At 34.0% G+C, this 18,092-nt stretch overlaps 1 protein-coding gene across 18 annotated transcripts in view; it reads right to left on the reverse strand.

Moving 5' to 3' along the window:
• LOC145680674 (uncharacterized) overlaps positions 1-18,092 on the reverse strand; it is a 573,261-nt gene that overhangs the window by 437,191 nt on the left and 117,978 nt on the right. Inside the window, exon 4 of one of the 18 annotated variants that reach the window (XM_081751533.1) lies at positions 1,185-6,377. The exons of 16 other annotated variants lie outside the window; for them this stretch is intronic. In XM_081751533.1, coding sequence (XP_081607659.1) covers positions 6,137-6,377 — 241 coding nt within the window. In that variant the 3' untranslated portion in view covers positions 1,185-6,136. Of the gene's footprint in view, positions 1-1,184; positions 6,378-12,596; positions 14,756-18,092 lie in introns of those variants that run through there. One more of the 18 variants, XM_081751516.1, reaches the window with a different exon arrangement.

Raw genomic sequence — 18,092 nt, forward strand, 5'->3', positions numbered from 1 at the left:
AAGTTGATGTTAAAAGTGATCAAAATCTGATCAATAGCTTTATCCTATGATGGAACCAAAAAAAAGTGATCTTCTTCACTTTCGTTTATAGAGGGGTAATGTTGTCTTACAAACTTAATGTTTACTGTAAATTTGGAGACTTATTTACAACTTTCCGTACTAGATAAAACAACTAATGCTTTTCGTAAACAGCATTACAATTCCTGTTTATTTTTTTAACAACTTATTGATTCTCAAAATAGCGTTGTTATATACTAGGTTTCAATCTGACATAGTAATACATACACAGACCAACTTCTACTATATTTTAACACATTATGCATGTTCACAATATTGTAGAATTTTCTATCTTATGCGATGTCTATGTTACTTCCTCACTGTACCATTGACTTGAACTTCATAAATATTATTCTCAATCATCCTGAACAACTCACCTTTGACAAATTCGGTAAGGCCGTAGCATGGTTCTTCACCAAACTTTTTTGTCATACATTTCTGGCTTCAGTCTTAGATATTTCCGATCACGATTTACTGGTAAAACATCAATTTCTTTTCCATCTCTTCCAAACTTGGGTACGATGTGCTTCAAATTTGGGTAAGATTGTGTTTCAAATGTACCCGACGAAGCTCTTCCTAATACAGAGGAGGGTATATCAACAAGGCAAAATTAGCCTTATCAATATTATATTAATTGATAAAAATGTCTAAATTTTCCTATACAGTATATCCACGTATACTGAAATGACACGTTTTAGTAGCCTCTGAAATAACAAGTTAAAAAACAATTCACTGATCAAAACTGAAACAACCTCCTTACATATGACCTTAATTCATGCTACATAGCTCATCTAATTTAATAATTAGATAGATGCACTGTCACTGAATTTATTTTGTACATTTTACACGATTTAACTTGAGATAATTTATGGAAAGATATCAGAAGATTATTATCAAATCTGTTCTAAAAAGTGAAATGAAATGAAATCTTCAGTTTAATATCTCACATTTATGCAATGTACACTGATGGGAGATGGTTAACTGGGAGATATAAGTTGAGGAATCATAATGCTAGATGAAACTGGAGAATGAGAAATTCACGGACACGATTCTGTCCATCATAATTTTTATATACATTGTCACTTTCTATATATATATAAAAGTGGCATGGGATTAAGCCAGGAATCTTTTTTTTTTACCAGAGGTGAGTCCATTTTAATGAACACAAATTCTATCAAATATTATCAGAAAGAAAATTATAATTTTTGTTTCCTGAACGAATTATAACACTAACCATTAAAATGAATATTGGTAGTAATAATTTGCCATTAAAATATATTTTAATTGAATCACGGAAAACCATATTTTTGCGACAGAATTCTATAGAACACACAAGACAAGTAAATATTTTTTCTACTGAATTTGTAAGATTCTCTTCTCAGTTTCCAACCTTAGATAAACCTTACAAAAACCATGAAAAGAGAATTGATTTTCTATCTTTGCACATACCCCTTCGATACCGAACTCTTATTGTCCGATAGATTACAGAGGAAACATAACAAACAAACAACTCTTCTGTGCAACATGTGCGTCTCCAGTTTCTATCTTTACCTTTACAACACTTAAACATAAGCACTCTCTTCTTGTTTCTTATTTTTCTTCTGGTTACATTTTTCACCTGGGTATAGTATCCACTTTGGACAACACCATGATATGAATTACAAAGATATCGCATCGGTTGATTTCGCGTCTCTTAAACTAGTCCTAATCTTTCCTTAATCATAATATAACTGATACAAACCAATTGGAGTACCAAGGAAGACACGTGTGAGTAGAATTAAGTTTACGTTACTGACTCATTACAGAACTATAAACAAATGATTACGGTTTTAGAACTGTGGAATCTCTACATAACCACCAACACGGCATGGAGGCTTCACCTGCAGCAAAGCACACATCGTGACGTGGAATAAGCGTTGGATATGTCCCTGAGGAATCGACTGCTATGATGATAATATGCGAAGCCACAAAACATCAACACTGTCTGTTGAATGACAATGCATCACAATTATTCTGTTCTCGTTAAGGTTTATAATAATAAATATTCTACTAATGTAACAAGGTTTTAAGAAAACTCGGATTTTTGGAAGAAACTTTTACTATATATATCTTTGTAAAATACAGCATTAATAAATAATCATCCACAACATACACATATAGTTATAAAAATAATGGAAACACATACTGCATGTAATCTTTGAGAGTAAGTAACACTGAACATACGTGAACTGCGGCTATCTTTTATGTCATTGTTGTTAGGTGATTGTAGTATCAAAATCGTCGGATTAAATTTTAGTTCAGTAATGACATTTCCTTCCTGCGCGCTGAGATCAGTGTATCAATATCAAATGACAATTATCTGTACATGTCACGTTACACATAAACTATACTTAACACATTTTGTAAGTAACATATTCTGTAATAAATTATTCTTTAGATATAACCGTAGTCTCCTTTTTATTTGGGTATATCTTATACAATAAAATCACACTTTTAACGTGACTGAAAAAAAAGAAAAAAGTTTTTTGCCTTCTTGGAGCAGGCGAGAGAGAAGGAAATAGTATGAAGCCTCTCAGCTCTGTGCTGATTTTGCGCACTCCAAACGATGAAGATGAAAGGAAAGACCTGGTTGTCCCGGGAAAAGACTTGTTCATATTGTTTCAATGGGGAAAGGACTTCTCAGCGGATTTTCCAAGTATTCTTTGCTTTGTAATGAAAAATATTATGGAGGAAAAAATGAAACACTTTTTAATGCACTTTACAATTTCAAAGTTTATAACACCTGATGAAACTTTTTTTTTTTTTTTTGGCAAGCATTTCGACAACGAATGAATATTCTTGAACAACTACATTTTAAATTGATTTACCTCTGAAATATTACTGTGAAGCAAGCCTGTGAAAGTCACTACCCTTGTAATTAAAACAAATACCAATAAGTGAATACTCAACTGTCAAGTCACGTAGGGTAGGTTCAATAAATTCAGGCCCCGCTAGACTTATAGAACTTCATGCATACTTTGGAGCTTTCTCGTGGATATATGGTTAGCAAACGCGTGTTTGACATGAGATACCTGGGTTCGATTTCCGGTAGGAACACGTATGATTCAAACTGTATATTAAACATAGGTCTACAACTTACGTGGTGAAAATGAATGGTCGAATGAACTAATCATTTGCTTTGGAAACAATCGAATTCGAGTGCATCATAAAAACATTATCGTGTCCCTATTTTACAAGTTTATAAATACTATAAATATATGAGAAATTAAGCTAATTCTTTTTTTACAATTATTTAATTTTTTGTATCAATTTCAAATTACACTGTTAGTAAGTACGAGGGGTGTCCAGGAAGTCCCAGACGTTTTGGCCTATCATGGCAGTGGGCGGGGCTGGAATCGCCATCTTGGTGTCAGAACATTGCCACTCTCAGTACGCATCCAGCCGTTGTAGCGTGAGGACTGTGATTTCTGTGACGTGTTACAATGTACGCTGCAATAGAAAATCTCACCTCTTGTGAGGTGCGTTCTGTGATTAGGTTTTTGTTGGCAAAAAAAAAAAAAACACAATCCAATTGAAATCTATCGCTGTGTGATGTGTACGGGCATGGAATAATGAGTGAAGGCCGAGTGAGATAATGGTGCATTGATTTTAAAACTGGCCGTTCCAATGTTAGCTCTTGGATGGTTTTGATGGGATCACCCACCACAACTCGGATTTGGCGCCAAGCGACTACCATTTATTCCCAGCGATGAAGACATGGCTTACTGCACAACGCTTTGATACTGACGACGAACTGCATGCATGTGTAAGCCAGTGGTTGAAATAGCTGAAAGCACATTTCTAGCGCGATGCTATTGAAAAACTTGTGTTACGATATGATAAGTACCTTAATTTAGTTAATTTACATTGCGATTATGTAAAGAAATAGCGTAAGAGTGTACTTTTCAAATGTACAGAATACAATCTGGTTTCTTCATTTTGTTACTTTTTTTTTATTTTATTTCAAAAAGTCTCTTACTTTCTGGACAGCCCTTGTCTTAAATGAGTATGTAACCGAATGATATTTACAGAATTGACTGACTCCAAGTAAAGAAATAGGTTAAGCATTGTTCGAGCAACGAGGCAAAGGCAGCATCAATTGTTTTCCACTTCTTGAATAACTTGAATTCTTTGACCTGATCTGTATGACACATACTACATATATGATTATGCAATGGCAAATTCATAATATTCCTGTAATATTTGTACTCCACATCAGAATTGTCATTCTGGTTACTTCCTGACGAGAACTGCTTGTGTTGGTATAATAATTTACCTCAGATCTTGATGTAACCCAATTTAGGTAACTTTTGTTCGCGTAATCGTTGCTTGATTTAGTTTTGTTTCCTCCTCAGCAACACCACTGGGCTCTTACAAAGGAATCTAAACCCCACCAAATATATTTAATTCTCTTCCCTAATCGCCAACAAACAATATAAAACGAATTATTAACCTGGTAAGATGATTTTTTTTTAAAAAAATTCAGAATAAAATACCTAGTATCTGAAATCACTATAGAAGCATAAATGTTTAACTATCAAAATTTTCTTCTCAAATAAACATACCACAATAGGTGAATTATTACGCATGAGCATACATTTTGTTTTATGAAACGGTAGAAACGGGTAAGAATGTAATAAATAATGATAATATGAAAATGCTGGAATGAAGAAAGTGGGAGGAAACGGGAGAACTCTGAGAAAAGTCACGACATGGTGTTTGTCTACCACAAACCCATTTAATGAGAGTTGGGACCGAATCTGCGACCCCACGCACTAGAGGTGAACTCCCTACCACTGATTCATCGTAGTCAAAATAATAATATTAGAAAAAATAAAATGAAATTTTTGAGTTTAACGTCCCATAATTATGCCCTTTAGGCTAAGGGAGACAGATGATTAAAGTAAGTGAATGATGATGCAAGAATTGGTGGAATGAGAATATCGGAGTACCCGAGAAAACTCACTGATATGATGTTGTCCACTACAATCTTGCCCGGGCAGCGAATCAGGGACCCCATGCACTAGAGGTAAGTGCTCTACCACTCAGCCACCGTGTCCCCAATAATAATTAGGAATAGCAAAAAATTAGGAAAGATCAAATGCAGGTACGTCGACTAGTGTGTTAGGTATATCGACAGCACCAATGTTCATAGTAAAGGCGGGATATCAGCAAGACACATCAGAGACGAAAAATAGTGAACAAAAATCAGGCCTAGGTGAGAGGGATCGCAAAAATTGAAGCGGATCGTCACGATGAACCGTGGAGTTAATGCGGAACTAGACTGCAACATTCAACCAGCATCTCAAACGATCTACTTCTACAATACAATCCGACAAGGGCTGCATAATTAACCTCAACTTCCACGATCGCTTGCGAAATCGAAACCTCTAATCATACTCAACAACAGCATGGTAATAATGCGAAAAGAGATCGTCTGATGAGTCATCTTTCTCCTTGTTTCCCAAAACAGGCAAGGTTTATGTATACTGATCTTCAAAGAGGCGTATGGTCCGGATTACCTACTTCCAGCCAACACACATGGAGGCAATTCTACGCTGGCGTAACTCACAATTGACGGTATTTCGTTGGTTCCATTATTACTCTCAAAAAATGAATTACGGCCAATGTACGTTTTAGGTGACCAAGTTCATCCTATGGTACAGATATTGTTACCTAATAACAACGAAGTCTTAGAACATGACAGTGCACCAATACACAGCCCGACCTGCTCACGCATGGTTTGAATTAATTCAGAATGAAGTCCAACATCTCTCCTGCCCAGCTCAATCTCCGGATTTAAAGATCCATGATTAGAGTTAGAGCAGTTAATGTGAGTGAGATGCAATTTCCTTCTCCAGCACTGACGCACCTGGGTACTGAACTGCTGGTCCAATGCCACATTAATCAGGTATGTTGAATTTTGTTTCAGTATTTCCATTAATTTGATAACTATCTGTGTATTATACATACATTCATAGTACCTTGATCCCTATGGCCTTAAGTCAGATTTGCTGTCCATGTTAAGGAGTTTCAAATATCACACTGCTGTTCGGTGAACTAGCATATGAGCTTTCATGTTATCCTTGCGGCCAAATTTCCTAGAACACACCGGACAAGAGTATGGTTTTTCTCCTGTGTGAATGAGCATGTGTCTTTTTAGTCTCCAACTTTCGATAAAGTTTTTAGAACACCAAGTACAAGTATATATCCTTCCAATCTGTTCACTACTTCCAGGGTCGATTTGCTCACACGTAGTCATGTAGGAAGGATATCCTGAGCTGAAATTAAAATAATGATGTGTGCATTACAATTTCATACACATTCTCAAAAGGAATTTAAAAATTGTTTACATTTAAAAGATAGCATTTACAACGCATTTTATGAAACGAATCACTACATTTTTTTCTCTCTTTTGCAAGGATTGCATTAGAAGAGGTCAAATCTGACAACTAGTCATAAAGAATATCATTTACCTGGGCGTTTTCCACTAATTTGATAGATAAATTTTACACATGAAATTAATTGGACATGAATTGTATAACTATGAAGCGAACTAAATTTTCTGTAAACTCAAAATGTAAATTTTTAAATCCTTATTTCCATGATTTTAGATTGCATTTCGAAGTACGTCTAATACATCAAAACTTTTCGAAATCTTTCAATCTACATTAATCATAGCGCATTTATTCTGTAATTTTAAAAGTATGAGGCATAACCAACTAAAGTACTGCGACTTTGGATGATTAGAGAACTATGTCATTACAATCAATGTAATTATGAGAGGTTTTATTCTTATTCACTGTGTAGTGCTCACTCAGGATTATTTTGCCTCCATGTTGCTACCTCGAAATCAAAAGCTAGCGCAGTCACTACACTTGCTGGAACTTTTAATAACTACTTCTTATCAAGATTTTACTTTCGAAATGTTGAAAATATATTTTTGAACCCTTTCAAAAGTAAAATCTTAGAAAATGACCAGTTCAGATTTATAAAATACTACAAATACGCTGATGACACTATCATAGCTTAGAAGACAAACGAACAATTACAGGCACATTTTCAGGAACTTAATAAAATTCACTCAAATATTAAATTCATAATTGAGTACGAAAATGTTAATAGTTTCGGCTTTCTCAATTTACATTCAACAGATACAACAATAAATTTATCGCTAAAATCAACCGCATGTGCTTTTGTGCTTTTTACATACATAGAAGATCTGTTCACTCCTAAAAGATTAAGTCCGTTTTAAGTTGAATTTCTTTTTAAGGGTATATAGACTAGTATGAACTAAGGAAAATACAAATACTCTATTAGAAATCACATTTGAATTACGTGGAAAGAGTAGATACTCTACGGAAACCTAGAACCAATTAAGGAATTTAATTTTCGACTCAATCGTAACTCAACGAATAAAGTCTGCAACAAAGTGCAAGAAAAATAGGATTTTCTTTCCATATCGGTTTAAATTGTCATTAATCTGATCATAGTTGGAAAAAATAATAATAATAAAAAATATGGCAGATTTTACATTTGGTAAACTACGAGTATACGAACATATAAGAAACGAAAAGTTCAGGGCGCGGTTTCTGGCTTAGTTATTAAGAAAACATCATCAATAAAAAGAAATATGTTCGAGTCATACTATATTGGAACAAAACATCCTATGTTAAATCTTGACGGAAGAAATTTCGACAAGAATTGGCATTTAATTATAAAAAGCTTTATTCAAATACGTAAACCTTTGTCACTAACGCAAGTTTTCAGATTTGTATAAGTCGATCAAGTTTTTTCATGGGTTAAACAAGAAGAGACAGAAGAAGAAAGCAACTGAAGGGAAGTGAAGTGAAACATTTCAAATTGTATGAAACATGTGGAACGAGTTACATCGTAAATTGCTCTTATACTGCTACTGCTCAAGTTGTTTAATGTTTTAAGTTATACGTCCTATGGTTATGCCAGCTAGGCTAAAGAAGATGGTGATGATGAGAAATGAATGAAATGGTGGAATGAAGAAAGTGGGAGGAAACGGGAAAACCCCACGAACACGGTGTTTGTCCACCACAAAGCCCACTCAGTGCGAGCTGGGATCGAACCAGGGACTACACGCACCAGAGGTAAATGCTCTACTGGTCAAGTTGTGAGTCAGTCAGTGTAGTGATTACCAGAATATTAATAACTTATTGGTGATTTTTTTTTAGTGTTTCATGTGGAAACTGGACTACGTTAAATAAAATGTATAAAATATTTGTTAAGCTGAAGCTCTTCATTTCTGTCTAACTATTCACGGTAGCGGAACTGGTTGCCGGGAATATAAGAGACCTTTTGTGATTCTCAGTGCACATTGTGAGTGAGTGCAAGGAAGATTTATTTTACTGAAATTTTTGATGACTAGTCCTTTTCTTTCATTTCTTTTTCTTTCTTTCTTTTCTTTCAATTCCTTACTACACTTTTGCCTGCAGAAGAGGGATGATTTTCACAAATACACGATACAACACAGATGCTATGTTTTCGGGTTCGATTCCCGCCGGGAGCTTATATGATTTGGACCCCACATTGAACTGTAAGTCCACGTCTCATATAGCCTCGGTGTTGAAAGAGACGCAAAACCCTAATCCAACGAACCAACACATATTCTATATATTCCTTATTTAAGTCTTTAACGACGACTGTTTATTAAAATAAATACATTTTTCTGCATTCCACATTATATATGTATATATAAATGGGATTAGTATCTCTCGGAAGTACCAGGTATTTTGTGAATGTGCTATTACATATGCCATTCATTAAGAACAGCGTAATGACCTCTAAAATATAAATAGAAAACTTAGCCACAATACAGTATGCACGAAACATTTTTTTTCCCCTTTTTGGCAAAAGTTACCTCACAGAATGAAGTTCAAGATAAAATCTTGGTGAAGTCAGAAATAAATATCAAAAAGCAGCTTATATGTGCAAGAAGTTTTAAGTTAAGTATTATGCAAGAGCACCTGTTGAAGTACAGAAAAAATTGCTTTTAAAAAGTATATTCTTTTCTCAACAAAGTAAAAATTTAAATTTTAAATCTATAATTAGATTTATAATTGTAAACTTTACAATGAGATTCTGATATGAAAATAAAAAAGCGCACATATTATAATTTAAATCAAAACTAATAATTTTTAACACACTTCTGAAAGCTGACGAGTAAGCAATTGCCAGGTAAATATTAACAAAACATACACAAGAAGAACCTTTAAAAAAATGTATTTTATCACTTGAACAAACAGTTCGTTCACATTAATGATAGTGAAAAATACTTAAAATATGCATGTGGTACGTTTTCGTGTATATATATATATATATATATATATATATATATATATATATATATATATATATATATATATATATATATACTTTGTAAAGAAAAAATAGCGACACCTCAATTCTCAAGTTAACTTACACAGAAAACCTAGTTACAGCCCGTTAGAAGAGGAATAGAAGGAAATGAAGAGTGGGATAGTTCATTTGCGTTATCTGTGACACCTGTGGTGTAAGACATCGCTTGCCAATTGTTTGTGTATCAGTAATATTTTCGCTAGATGGCACTGAGTGCGTCTCATAAATTATTGTAGTCAGAATTTTGCATTGCATTTGTGATGTATAGGCTGAGGTGAATAGCATTTTATGATTGTTCTTTGCTTTCTCATTGTTTGAACAGTGTCAAGTGGCAAAACTGTTGTTGTGCAGCGTTGTTTGTGTGTGATGATGTTGCTACATGTGGACTGTAAAGAAATAAGATGAGTCAGAAATGTGACTTGTTGCCATGTGAACAAGACATATTTATTGCCTTGCACAGCTAAGGCAAATCTCTAAGGGAATAAGTGGAATACTGAAAATTCATGATTCTACAGCAGGAAGAGTAATTCACGAGTGGAAACAGCATAACAAATCGTCCCTTCGTCAACAGTGTGCAAGAAAAAAAGAAAACATCACCCAGAGCAGATTGCTAAATGAAATCAATAGCACTGCCGATTTCAGGAGTGATTTCCCCCAAAATCGCTGACGTAGTTTGACATGATATTGGAACTGCAATTACTCGTACAACTGTGTTGTCTTGACTGTATGAAGAGGATATTACAAAGAAGAAACCGCGTAGAAAGTAAAAACTGACAAAACACAGAGGACTTCAATATGTAGTTTTGTGAGTTGATATGCAACTTGGACTTATGACAACTGGAAGCACGTCATTTTCTTCGTTGAAAAGAAGTTTAGAATAGAGTGAAACGATGGTGGTGTCAAGTTGTGAATACGAACAAGCAAGGAACTTGACAAGGATTTTGTTTAAGAGATGCAAATATTCAGTTACTGAGTGATGGTATGGGCTTGGTTCATCGTTAAAGACGTCAGAACAACGGATATATGTGAAGGATCGTTTGACGCACGAAAATGTCTTCAAATTCTGGTACGTAAAGTTCTTACAACAGCTAAAGACGACTTTTCTGAAGAAAATTTGGACTACTTCCTTTTCCAGGACGATAATGCCTTTTGTCACCGAGCGAAAATCGTTAATACGTGGTTCAAGAATATGACTATTTAGAGACTCATGTGGCCTACAAACTCACCTGACATGAATCCAATTGAAAATTTGTGGATCAATATGAGTAGAAGATTCAATAGACAACTATCTCAAACAGAATGAAATTCAAGGAACAGATAATCCGGGTGTTATTCCGTGAAATCGAGGTTGTATTTTGCAATAGCCTTGTTACCAAAGGGCTCCGATGATTCGCTGCACTGCAGAAAGCCCATGGTGCACATACAGAATACTAGTTTGGTGCATGGTACTTTCCGATGTTTGCACGTAAGACGTCTTACCCTTAAGAAATTCCATTTCTTGTTTTCTGCTATTGTTGTTGATCTTTTTCAGTTTTATGTATAACTCTTCCTATGAACGATTTTGCTCAAAACACACATAGCTACTTATATATTCATATAAATTCATTAAATTCAAGTCAAAAGCCTGAAACTCTTGCGCAAGTATTAAGAATGAACTGCTCATTAAGAATATGCATTGTAATATTATCAGGAATTCATGTAAAAAATCATATCGATTAAAGTATGTTGCGGAAACCACATCCGAGCAAGTGTCGCTATTTTTTCTTTACAGAGTATATATATATATATATATAGAGAGAGAGAGAGAAACTATTTGTAGTTGGAAGCTACTCATCTTGTTGGCAAAATCCTTGCTGTTCTCAACACCACAGATTTCAACAACGCTGCGATATTCTTGTTCAAGGTCGTTCTTGAATGACGGATCACAGACCAAATATAATTTGTTCATGATAGTCACACCTCCTACATTTTTTTTAGCATCATGAACAGCCAATTCTAATCTATCATTAGTACAGTGTCAAACAACAACTGACGGAAACTTGTCTTTTAAAAGTTTTGAGACTTCACCTCTTGATTCAAACATGATAGCTGCACCATTATAAGATACTGATACTAAGTTGTCTCTTCAATAACCTTCAGAGAAACCAGTATCTCTAAGTTTGCCAACAGACTGGAAAATATTTCGAGGGCTGTTGGAGTTTCTAACTTTCTCAGGTCAAGGAAAACATTAACAAGTTCAGTCATATCACAATCTTGAAAAGAAGACGAATATACATAATTAATACTGATTTGACTTATTTTTGTTGCCTTATCAATAATTAACAATATTTTGCTATTTGATTCTCTGATAATTTTAATCAAAAGCTATCTCATTTCTGTGGCGATGTGATTGCTAATAATTATACAGATATTTGTACAATATAAAATTCTATCCATGTCAATCCCCTAAAAATCGATTCCACCTTCAAAATTATAAAACAATTGATTTTTCTTAGCCACTTTGTAGACTATCTGAAAAACTTTACTTGTGATTCCAGTTTCATGATACACAGCTTTTAAACACACAGTTCCTAATCCGTTTTTGACTGCTTCTGTTTGAATTTTTACCGATCATTTATGGCCCAAGTTTTCATTATGTTCATAAATAGTCTTTCTCAAAGATGTAGGTCTCTGCTTCCTGTTCTCTTCATTATGTGAAGCTTCTCCATTTACTCATTCCTTAAAAATTGTCAGTCCCATAGTTCTGTCAACACTGAAACTTCCAAAATTCTTACATATGGAACAGTCTAAATTACCATTATTAAAAACAATATTTTTTTTTCTTTTTAAAAAATCATCTCTGTTCTATATTCCATACGCTTGGCTAATAGCAATTACTTTCTTGGAAACATGAAGTAATAATTAGGACACTTCCTGACAGCTTAGTTCGTAATTTTTCCTTAAATGGTCTTGAAATAGTTCTGCTTTCCTTAAATGGTCTGTTGAACTTTAAGATGTTGATGTCGTATTTCTTTGTCTACCCTAGAACATGGGTTTGAATCAACATGTACAGATTCATGGTTCTGGTGCTTCTACATTTAATTTTTTTTGCTGTAGTCGAGAACCAGGATTTTTTTTTTTTTAATATTGTTCAATGTCTGCCGGTTCCTTATAAAATTGTAATGATTAAAGATATAGATTGAACGGATAAAATAAGATTCTATTTCATTCACAAACACTGGATCATTTTCTCTTACTGGGTGGCTATTCGAAGCATTCGCAAAGCGTTTGTATTGCTCATGCATATGCCTGGAATACACTGACCATGTATTTAAATGTAGATAGCTAATCACAATGCGCTGCAAAAGCGAAATCAATAAAAACGCGCAGAAAACGTCGGCTCGAGCGTATTTAGTGCATTTCGGAACAATAGACCGCCTGATGTTTAAAAGATGTCGAAAGGAAGGGGGAAAAAGGAACGACGTGTTGCCAGGCAAGGAGATTTTAGCAAGAAAAAGCTGCTTGGAAGATGCTTTGTACAGAGTATTGGAACTCTGCTATTATAGACCTAGATCTGACAAAAAAGACCTGCAAACCCTGATTTATAACTCTGGCGAAAGTAAAATTACCGAGTAGCCACCTAGGTCACGTTCGCTGCGGGGGTTAACGCATCAAAAACACATTCTCGAATAGCCTAACCCTTACTAGGTTAAAGCTTTACCACATGCTAAGAAATTAAAATTTAATATCACGATTCAGTGTGGCCAACACAAATTCCCAAATAACCATTTGCAAAAGCAAGAAATCTGCAAAATCAATAGACCAGGCAACTTAGCTCTGCAATGCAAATTCTATGTTTATTTGTCACTGTTTCTCGAATTTCTGACGTACTATTGATAAGATTGACTACAGTCGGAGGTATTTTGACAAAGCTATGTGTGTACAAGGCTTGTGAACTGTACTACGAGTAATCAAATGGAACTGTAGCGGGCAGTAACTGTACGTATGTATATTTAGACTTAAAGAGGCTGCTAAACAGAGCAAACTGAAATTTACTATCTTAGTTTCGAAAATTGCTATTTGGTGCGCTAGAATCACTATCAGGATATTCAGTCAGAAACAATGAAAAATTATATTAATAAGAGTTTCTTTTTTTAAAAGAATTTATTGCTTTGGCAGAAAATAATAATTCTAAAAAAGTATTTTGTTCCTGATAAAAAGTGCCAGATCGCTATGTCGGTGCGTTCCGGTACAAACAGTTCTTGATATAATACTTTAAAATATGAGATATTCTGCTTTATCCGAACACTTTTAAAGCTATTTTTGCTACATTTCAGTGAAACAATTCATTACATCCACCTCATTGAAATTCCAGGCTGTACAAATATATATATATATATATCGATAAGAAAAAGGACTGACTAATTTTGTTTTTCAAAATACCTATTTGTGAGTGTATGTGATCTGAAAAATACTACGTCATTTATACAGTGTGATGTTAAGAATTTCGGGAATTCTCCTTCACCTCATTCTCAGGTAGATCATACTATAATGAATATAACCTGGGACAATATATTACTCGAGTTATTTATAATTTTGACTTCAAACAGTAAAATAATTCCCAAACTGGACTCAATCCTCACAAGATATACTTTGCTTTGCTCTTCCATCCTTAATTATTATTTACAGTGTCATACAACATAGTATAAATATAAAATTGTGTAATTTTTCTACGAGCATTCGATAGCCATGACTGATAGCCAATAATAGATTTCACGTGTAGGCTTTTACCAATAAAAATAAATAAATAAATACATAATACACATATAGTCCTACTTAGAGTAAAGATTACATATATTTTGATAAATAATAAAGTCAATCACTGGTAACGTATATAATTCATTAAATTTCTCCAGAATGTGTTACAACAAACTATAACCACATAAACAAATTGAATTGTTAAGAATTTTTTGATGGAATTAAATGTGTAACTAAGTGTTCCTTCAATTTGTCTTCTGTTTCAAAGCAATCACTACACACTTGACAGTAGAATGGCTTGTTCACTCGGTGCACTGCCAGGTGCAACTTCACATTATCCTTACGGTTGAATCTTCTAGAGCACACAGGACAAGAAAATGGTTTCTCTCCTGTGTGCACAATCATATGTCTCCTTAGTTTCCAACTATTAACAAACTGTTTGGGGCACCAAATACACCCATATATCCTTCCAATCTTTCTACTACTCTGAGAATCGACTGGTTCATGCGTAAGCACGTACGAAGAATCTGTTGAGCTGAAATTAAAATAATGTCTCTAATTACAATTTGTTCACCTTCATTCCTTCTTGCTTATAGACACAAACACGTTATTTTGCATTTAGCAATTCATAGTAACTTTTCAATTATTTTGCATTTAGCAATTCATAGTAACTTTTCAAAGTAAATGAAATCTTTCAAGGTAATTATATGTTTACTTGAGTACCAACCTTGGTCATAACTATTTACTTTATTATTAATAAGGCTGCATGCATGCAATGCACTATTTTACTACACTAAGTTATGCTGTGCATTTTTATCGAAACAATATGATTTCGTAGGGGACATAATTTTAAAAATTTACATTGCATTATGTCTAACACTTATTCCATCAAAGGAGGCTGAACTGGACCAAATTAGCGTTGCAACAACGACAATTACATTCAAATGTAAATACAGTAAAACTTGTTTACAGCAGAATCGCAAGGAATCAAACTATTTTTCAAAATTGACAAGTTTCCACACTATACAAAACTTCATACAGAGATTACTACACATCTGAAGAATTTTATACTGATTTTAGGTACATACCAACCAGTGGTGGCTCGTGCTTTAAATTTTAGGTATTGCACAATAGATAACCTCTCCTTTTCATTATTATTATTATTATTGTTGTTTACAATAATAATAATAATAATAATAATAATAATAATAATAATAATAATAATAATAATAATAATAATAATAATAATAATAATAATAATAATAGCTATTTCTTCATGGTACTTCAAGCATGTATGGCATACTTCAAGCTCATTTTGTATGATTTTTGAACATACTCTTAAAAATTTTAGCGCTTTCTAAATGGACCTTGAGAGCGCTTTCAAGTTCAGCACTGAAATTAATTAATCTACGAAATACGCCTCGATTTGAGAGTCTGTTTCATCATGTCCTCTTAAAGCCAATTCGAAGGAGCCACAAAATCGAATGCAATTGATGATTATATTTTATTCTCCTCCACCAACACTGGTCTGGAGTATTATGCACTCAGCACTGACATAACGAAAACATCTCTTCACTAGCTGTCGAAGCGGCGTTATTTGTACACTGTCGAAAGATATGTACTAAATTACTTGTAAACAGCTCGGAGGAGGCCAACAAGATGAAAGCTGTGAAAGTACTGAAATGCACTAAAAATAATTCCTCAATTATAGGTTATTTCCATATTATACAACGTAGTTTATACTGAATTCTTCAATTATTGCTTTCCGTTTCCGAGTTGGATAGATTCCGTATAATGCAAACAAAAATAACATTGCATATCCTATTTTCTTGGATGGGACCATGGAAAGCGCTTTGACAAATTTTACTGTAGTTTTCCCTTTAATTCAATTTTCAAGTGAGAAACACAAACGAAACGCAATATTTAGTTTAGTATCTCATTGTTATGTTCTTTAGACTAAATAAGACGGTGACAAACAAATTATGATTACAGAGTTAGTGTAACGAGGATGTGCGTAAAAACGGGGGAACTCCAAAGAGCCCAGTGAAAGAACAATCCACCACAAACTTACATCGCATGCGATTGAACCAGAAACCTTTCATACCAGAAGTGAATGCTCCAGTACTGACTTCCTTTCATATTGCCTCGGTGTTGGAAAGGGAATCTAAACAATTCCAACCAACTAATCAATTAATCCGCCACTGAAGTATACGCAATACAAGGTATAACATTAATTTTCAAGACCACACATATAAATATATATCTTTTCATAGTCAATAAATTACTCCATGTACTGTTACACCCAATATCCTCCTCCACGAGAAGGCAACGGACGGCAGTGACTCAGCGTTCATTTCTGGTGCATGGGGTCCCTGGTTCGATCCCAGCTCATACTAAGTGAACTTTGTGGTGGACAAACAACGTGTGCGTGAATTTTCTCGAGGTCCTCTCGTTTTCTCCCACTTTATTCATTCAACCATTCCATTCATTTCTCATCATCACCGTCTCCTTTATCCTGCCTGACATAAGCGTGGGACGTAAAACTGCAAGACTTCATTTCATTTCCACAAGAAAGCAAATTGAGAAACCACACTATTAATATGCCTGTCTTATATATATCTATTAATATAGCACATATTAGTAGTTTCCTATTACTAACCAACTTTAAAGAAAGAAAGAAGTTCTTAAAATATACTGACGATAACTTCGATATAGATTTTTATTTTTATTTATTTACTTTTTGAAAATGCGTTTTACCGGTGGTCCCATGTAAAAAAATCATCAAGATCTGGTAATAGTTTCCAGAGCTAGAGCATGAAACTCCACAACGGGTAATAGTAGTAATGTCGTAATTAAACGACTTCGTTGTATGTTTACGCATAACTTCTATCACAGATGCACTAATTTTGAGGGTATTCTTTTTATATGAAAGAGTAAGCTTCCGTAGTGGGTGCAAGTAAATTTAATCAAGATCTGATGATAAGTCTTCGAAGCTAGAGCAGGAAACTCCTGAACAGCTAACGATCTTAATACCATAATTGTGTGTAGCTTCACGTATAATTCCGTAACATACAGTCAAATTTGAACAAACAAACAAACAAAAAACACTATCTTTCGTAGACCAAACCCCTTTTATAGGAACTTAAGTTTTCTACTTTTCGTTTATGTATTCCTCTAAATTACTTGGAGTAACAAAAAATTCAAAAAAAAAAAAAAATATTAACTGACTTTTTTTTTCTTTTTTAAAAAAAGCTCAAAGTTACTATTATCAATAACAATTTTTGAAGTCTGTGTCAAATCAAACAAATGAATACCTAATATAAAATTATAGCTTCAATGATAATGTTTATTAGGCATTAGGACGGCAGAGGGTTCGAAAATTTATATTTACAATAGTAAAATTTTAAGCTCTATGAAAAATATTTCCTGCTTTTTAGAGCTTTTTCAACATTTTCTGCTTTGTAGCGTTTAAGTGGGTCAATATATTTTTTCTCAACTTTTTTTTCTCTATAATACATTTCTTCTTCCAAAATCTTTTGAAAGTGCTAGTAAAATTACAAATTTTCCTGACTGGAAACGTATTCTCTGTAATAAAAAGAGAAAGTAGTAACAAATAAAACAGGCATTATATAATTTACAGTATAATATTAATGCGTGTTATGCCGAACGTTGTAAGAACCCACAAACTTTAAAGTAAAATTGCAGTGCGCACTCGTAGTACGTTAAAGTATATAGACATGCATACAGCAAACTTTATATGGGGGTACGGTGGTTCAGTGGCAGAGTGCTCACCTCTGGTTCAATCCCAGCCCCATGTGAGTTTATGGTGGACCACACATCATGTTCGTGAGTTCCCTCAGGATTGTTCCGTT

The sequence above is a fragment of the Thermobia domestica genome, chromosome 3 (genome assembly GCF_964235325.1).
Source record: "Thermobia domestica chromosome 3, izTheDome1.hap1.1, whole genome shotgun sequence".
Lineage (NCBI taxonomy): Eukaryota > Metazoa > Arthropoda > Insecta > Zygentoma > Lepismatidae > Thermobia > Thermobia domestica.